General features: G+C 37.7%; 1 protein-coding gene across 1 annotated transcript; it reads right to left on the bottom strand.

Annotated features, from left to right (window-relative positions):
* Nucleotides 1–1129: 1129 nt before the first annotated feature.
* LOC122994452 (stonustoxin subunit alpha-like) lies at nt 1130–5327 on the bottom strand. Its single transcript, XM_044369147.1, has 2 exons — nt 5211–5327; nt 1130–3330 (listed from the first exon to the last, which is right to left on the bottom strand). Exons 1-2 carry the CDS (start codon nt 5308–5310, stop codon nt 1610–1612), a joined length of 1821 nt encoding a protein of 606 aa, XP_044225082.1. The 5' UTR covers nt 5311–5327; the 3' UTR covers nt 1130–1609.
* Nucleotides 5328–6730: the final 1403 nt, after the last annotated feature.

Here is a 6730-nt window from a genome sequence, read left to right as displayed (position 1 = left end):
GCTTATAAAAAGAAAATAGCTGAAAAGTGTACCAACATGCATACACACACAAGCAGTGTGCTATAATGCTGTTCCTTAATGAAAACTGATCTAAAGATACAATATGTTCCAAATATGGAACCAGATATTTCACTGGATGTTTTAGTTATAATGTGGCAATCATCAGCAGTTTAAAGTGTCATGTGACATGGTCATTATCTGTTGCTGTTTCCAAATCGCCTTATATTTTTGGTTTTGGCAATTTAATTTGGCCTAATTAAACAATATATTACAAGCTACAGTCCTCTGGAAAAGTGGTTTAGGTCTGTTGATATGGAGACTGAGTGTAGTCAGAAAATCAGGTCAGAGAAAATTAAGTCAATGGACTTTATTAAAGGGACATAAACAGCAACATATTTGTGAGCTCCAAATTATTTAAAATAATGAGATGAAATCAGTAACACCATACATGCAGATACAAGTTTCGATCAAGTTTCATGAAATATAAATAATCTTAGTTTTAATCCATTCAAACAATTAAGACATGATCTTTGAATTTTGCATTGCTGTAAATATATATGATCCAGGGTTAAAAACTGTGATACCTGAATAAACATGGATTTAAATGTACACTGTCTGAAGAGAAGATGAATATCAGTTTCATCTCTGCGTCCAGCATTGGTTTAGCCTAGCTTAGCACTAAGACTGGATCCAGGGGGAAACTGCTAGCTATATTGGAACTTTTTATATGACAGGAATTAGGATGAAGCTCAAACTTGGCAACCCCTCTGAGGACAGAACTGTTGAGACGCCGCATGCAGTCACATCACCCAGCAGTTGTTGGCCAACGAATAACATCAAGGTTAACAGCTGCTAAAACCATAATGCCTCCTTTTCACATGTCTATTTCTACAACCATTCAATAAACAAGATGGAACATGTTAATAGTACAACTTTGGAGTTGTTATTTACATTAAGAAAAACAAACTACAAGTGTGCAGATTCTACATCATTAAGACACAATGACTTAAAAAAGTAAAACTTACATAATGTACATAAGATAATAAGTAAGCAGGAAAAAAGAAAATTGTCACAAACATAATTGAATGAGAATAAAAATACAAATTCAAAGTATGAATCACAATATCAATGTAAGAGCATTGTTGCAAAAGACAAAACAAAACAAAACAAAGAAAACCAAAACGTACAGTTAAAATGAATTAACGCCTTTAATTAAGTTCCTAAAAATATAGTGTTGAGCTTCATTTCACGTATTTCTGTGAGATCAGGTTGTGTACGTCAGGATTTATTTGTGACTGAGTGATTGATGATGATTTAAGTCTGTTTTCATGCACTTTGTCGCATTTTGCTCTTATCATTGACTTTACTGCCTCAGCCAAGTGTATTTTTCAGCATTTCCACTCACAAACTGAAACTGAAGTGTACCTAATGCAACTTGATACCATCGACAAAAAAATATAAAAAAATTGAAAGGAATTTGGCTTTTATGTGTTTTATGTGTTATGTGTCATTTGGTAGTATTACATGTTTCAATTGTGTTGACATTTTTGTGATTTTTGTGACAAATCCTGTCTTTAAGTGACAAGAGCAAGAGCTGTATACATTTAGGTTATTTATAGGGTGTATGTATTGTGACATCTGTGGCTGCCCCAACACCTGCTGAGGTCACTGCTCTGCATCTGAATATATACTGTATGGCAGGCTTCAGACTGTTCACTTTAACTTCTGCATTTTTCGCGTCTTCTCCAGCTGTTGATGCTCTTGTTTGTTGCCATTCAGCCTCTCCACTGACACAGTACTCAACAGAGTATGAGATGATGTTCTCTGCTCCATATTTGGGTGGAGAAATTTTCAGTGTCACGCTGTCCTGAGTTATTTCACTTGGTGTTTCTACTTCAGGCTTTGACGGTGGCTTAAAGTCCTCATTGACAGGAAAACCTTCTTTATAAAGGTAGATGCGTGGACCTTTCTGTGCCTCATTTGGTAAACCCACTGTTAGGAACTTAATGGTGTTGTCCTCCTTGTTGGCTTCTGCAAAATCACTGAAGAGCTTTGCTTTACGCCTCACTTCATCATCCATCACTTCATCACCTCTTGAAAAGAACCATTCCTTTTCTGCGTTTTCAGTTTGTGGTTGTTGAGTATAATCTGGGTTGTTTGACAAAGCTGAGAGGTACGGTTCAGCACTTCCCAATAAGGTGAACACAAAACACACAGCATGTTCTGCACCGACAATTTCCTTATACAAGTCATTTTCAGATGGAACGATCTTGGTGTTTTTCATCATGTTGGTGAAAGACATGAAGTTGTAGATTTCTTTCTCTTTACAATCCATCCACTTGTTCAGGTTTGTGTTTTTGAAGAGAGAAGATTGACTTTTTCTCAGGATCTCTGAGAGCGCATCCTCATCTTCCTCTCCTCCCCGGATTGATGGAAGTTTCTTTGCCAAGTCTCGTTGGAATTCCATCTTGAAATCAAAGCAAAGTTCTTTAAACATTTTAAGATTTTTGCCAACCTCTGGGAACTGCTGTGCAATTGTGCTTTTCAGTGCATCATTGCACCTCATTTCCAGCTCAGACATGTCCTCTAAGAGATTCAGCATTCTGCGTACTAACGGTGCACTTATCTGTCGTACTAGCTGAGTAGCACCTGAATTTAGGCATGTCAATGGCAACAGCCAGACCTTCAGTGGTACAACATTTTCTCTATTTGCATCCAGAAGTTTTGGCAGGCTTTGATAGACTTGTACTGCATCCTGAAAAGACATTGGGTTTTTCTCAAGGAAAAAGTCTCCATGGAATTTGCAGGTGAATTTCTCCATACTTGTACTGTCCTTGTCTTCCATATGTAGGTTCCCTTCACCTTCTATCGAAAGGCTGGGAATCTTCTTGATTGTCAACTTCAATTTGCCTTGAATGTCTTGAAGATCCTCCTCTTTAGACACCTCACGGTCGAAGACAAAGAAGGCTTGTGCCCCATACAGGATAGCTGTGACTACATGTGTTGCTACTCCTTTATCAAAGACATACTGATGCTTCACATTGCCTCTTCCAAGATGATTCATCGAAAGTTCCTGGAACTTTGTGGTAGCTTCATACTTCAGTGTTACTCTGACTTGATTTTTGGATGTCTTCTGATTCTTCAGGTATTTGGCAGATCCTTCAACCTCTACCAGTCCAGTCATGAAACTTGCCTTCAGGGATGCATCAACATTAAGTGCTGAAGATTTGCCCTCAGTTGATTCAGATGTAACTACCTCAAAGTCATTGTGGAAGTGAGGTCTTTCTCCTATATGTTCTAACAGATCATTGTGGTCCCACAATGATATGCCTGCAAGAAAAGAGAAAATCTTATCTTTCTTTCTTAACTGTAGACAATGAGAAAATCTTTTACATGCCAATGAGCCAAAAATGTGAAGATAACTTGTACTACTATAACAATCTAATCTGATTCATACAGGCAGCAATTTAGTTGATAGTCACTATGAACTTATTTAGATGCTAATTGTAATGTTTGGAAATAAGAAGTGATAATTTGTAAAGCATACAAATAATAGGTAATAACTTATTAACCTGCATCATCATCCTGATGAGTTATCATCAGAGCTCTATAAAGTTTTTGTGTTACAGCTTGACGAGCTAGAGGGCAACTGCCACTTAGAACCAGAGCCGAAGCCCAGCCTGCTATTTGGAGAGAGACACACTGAGAGCAGGCTGAGCAGGCAGAGAGTGGGAGAGTTTCTGCCAAAAACAAGCACCAATACCCAGGGAGACATGAGAGCAGCTGCTCACTAACAGCTCTGTGTGTTTACAGCAGAGAGAAGGAGGGAGGACAGACGTCTCACTCCACTACTCTGTGCCGCTACTCTGCTGCTGCTGCTGCTGCTGCTGCTACAGTTACGGAGCAGACACTTTCAGTTTATAATTGTCCAACTAAGTATTGATAACAAGCTTGGTATTTTACAAATTAGAGTTTTTTTATTTGATGAACGTGGGCACTAATACACAAAAATAAACTAAATGGGTTGTAGGAACATCCACATTTATTAATAAACCTTGTGATAGGGACACCACCTCCCAGGTTATTTTTCTTAATTGTGCTGGGAGGAAACACAGACAGTTTTTTTTATCAATCTCACATCTGAAGTAGTGTGTCATGATACAGGGATCTAATTCTCTGCTTTAAATTGAAGCCACAGACAATGCCCTGCTGATAAATCCATATTTATTTAACTGAAATGGTTAACAAGTGAATAAATGAGGTATCACTGCAAACAGCTAAATGAATAGTCAACCAGAATGAGGGTAATATGTTCTAAACAGTGTATTATAAGTTGTAATTATTCCATGGTCTGGGTGAATACTGTTTTCTGATTGGCTGGCAGGTGTCCATTATAACCGTTTAATGCACACGTTGTTCAGCTCAAGTTTAATCACCTTCTAAATTCATCCGCTACCCAACCCACAACCATAGCCACATTAAAGAGCACAGCTGTCAAGTTTTGAAGAATGGGACGCAGCAGAGGGAAAAGAGATGGAGACGAAAAAAGAAACCAAGCAAAAAATGGCAAAAGGGACTGACACCTAAAGAGCTTAAATTGATAGAGGAAGAGAACGATGAGATTAATACAGAAAAGGCAACAAAATAGGCAGTTAATATACTGAGAGACTTTCTCTACCAAAAACAAAGAAACACTGATTTTGAGACATATGCTGCGGTTATGCTTAATGACACCTTAAATGAATTTTATGCCTCAGTCCAGGCTGGTGGCCAGTACACTGTGGCAAGTTGTCATTACAATTGTAAGCTCTTGCTTCATTACCTTTCGAATTTGAGTGCAAGACTTTCACCAAAAATGTGCGAATGCTTTTACTTTACATTGTTGGCAAATGACCATGGTATAAGCAGGATAATCAGCCTGATAATCAACTTCACATTGGGTGGTTCTTGGCCTCCATGTTGTGCCATAAAACCATTTAACGCACACCAACTCATTGATTATACCTTACATGACTAATGATGAAATGTCAATGATAATGTAACTGAAAGTTAGATGAGGCTGAGGTAATTTAACGGACCAACTTCTCTAAGAATAAAACTGGAGAGGTCAATTCAAAAGACACAAACTAGTAGTACCAAAAGTTGTGACTTATGACTTAAATATTCAAAGTTTCAAAGTACATTTAGTATCTTTACATGTCAGTTCTTACCAGGGACGAGTGAGTCATTGCGGCAGTCATACAGCATCCCAATGTTAAAAGGCCGTCCAAGCGCAGCAACACTTATCGTCTTGTTGTGTTCAAAGTCCATGGCTTATTCGTAACTGGAGAAAACTGACAACAAAGAGTTAATGTTTTACTGTCTGGTGTATCACCTTGTAACATTGCTGCAACACAGAGGAGCTCCAGTGAGGTCAAGAGTAAATCAAAACATTTTCTTACTCCAGTGAGTTAAAATAAATCTCTCGCCTTTTATTATGAGTTTCCTTAACCCACCAGAAAAAGAAAAAAATGTCTCGAAATTATGATAAGTGACATTTTCAACTTTAATAGTTTGTGCAGTGACCACTGAGCTACCGTGGGGTATGTCATAAAATATTTATGAAAACAACTACAATATCTGCCTGCAATGAAATCACAATGGGAGCCAATTGATCAAAGAACTAAATTTAAACCTCATATAGTGAAAACATTTTAATCAATCAATCAATCACTATTTGTCTATATTTCTGTCTAAAAGTCTATGCTGAAAATGACCCTCCTACTGGACTTCAGCTCAGGTGGAAATTGTATTCCACTCAATCCAAAATATTTAAATCTAGTGGTTTATTGAAATGTTTCTCAAATTGTAATCAATCCCTGTTTCCATACCAATGTTTCCCTTGTTGGTCGTATTTATACTGTGGGAAATGACTGAGGTGACTGCTTCCATTCCAAGCAATAGGCAAGTTGGGCATCGACTGTCCCACCTCACAGAAAGACAAGGGTGAAATGTAGTGTTTCAGTGGCCCAATCCAATAAGAATCTGAATGGTTACCCTGCTCACAGCTTATCAAGCAGAGCTTCTGAAATATAACGCCTTCTGGATAGAGATTCTCCCAGTCTTTATATGTATGTAAATATATGTCTTTACAGATCTCATTCTCTTTCTGTCTAAAGGTGCTGTTCAGGGATAAATAAGTTTATTTATATTGTACCTTGCAAGAGCAGAATATCACAAAGTTTTTCAATATAAAAACAAAGCCACAGGCATACAACACTGACTTAAGAGGAGTAAAAATATAAATTGATAAAGATGACTACACAAAGGAAAGTCTAAACAAGTGGGTCCTGTATGAGTTCTGAAGTTCAGGAGGAGCAAGGAGCAACCAACAAACCCCGATAAGAGGAACTTGGGGACGTACTGGTGACATAGAGCTGCATTATATCTCTCATGTAGACACACACCTGATCATGCAGAGTTTTACAAGTGCTCACAAGAACTGAATTTGATGTGGAACAAGTGAAAAGAAATCAAGATCCATGCCATTTGAGACCTTTTTGATGACCTGGTCAAAGGCTTCGCAGCAGCATTGTAGGATACTTGTTAGTTGTCCAGGCATGTAACAGTGCATTATGTAATAACACCACATGATGTAATAACTTGGAAAAATGTAAAAATGTTCACTTTTTTATGTAATAACACCTGCATTTTGTAATAGTCTCCAGTTTTTATAATACACAGCTTGAAT

The sequence above is a fragment of the Thunnus albacares genome, chromosome 12, assembly GCF_914725855.1.
Source record: "Thunnus albacares chromosome 12, fThuAlb1.1, whole genome shotgun sequence".
Taxonomy (NCBI): domain Eukaryota; kingdom Metazoa; phylum Chordata; class Actinopteri; order Scombriformes; family Scombridae; genus Thunnus; species Thunnus albacares.
The sequence above is the reverse complement of the archived record's forward strand: the minus strand, read 5'-3'. Positions and strand labels throughout refer to the sequence as shown.

Coding starts and splice junctions, on each gene's coding strand:
- LOC122994452 (XM_044369147.1), bottom strand. CDS start 5,310: ATGGACTTTGAACACAACAAGACGATAAGTGTTGCTGCGCTTGGACGG. Junction 3,331..5,210: donor CAATGACTCACTCGTCCCTG/GTAAGAACTGAC, acceptor CTTTTCTTGCAG/GCATATCATTGTGGGACCAC.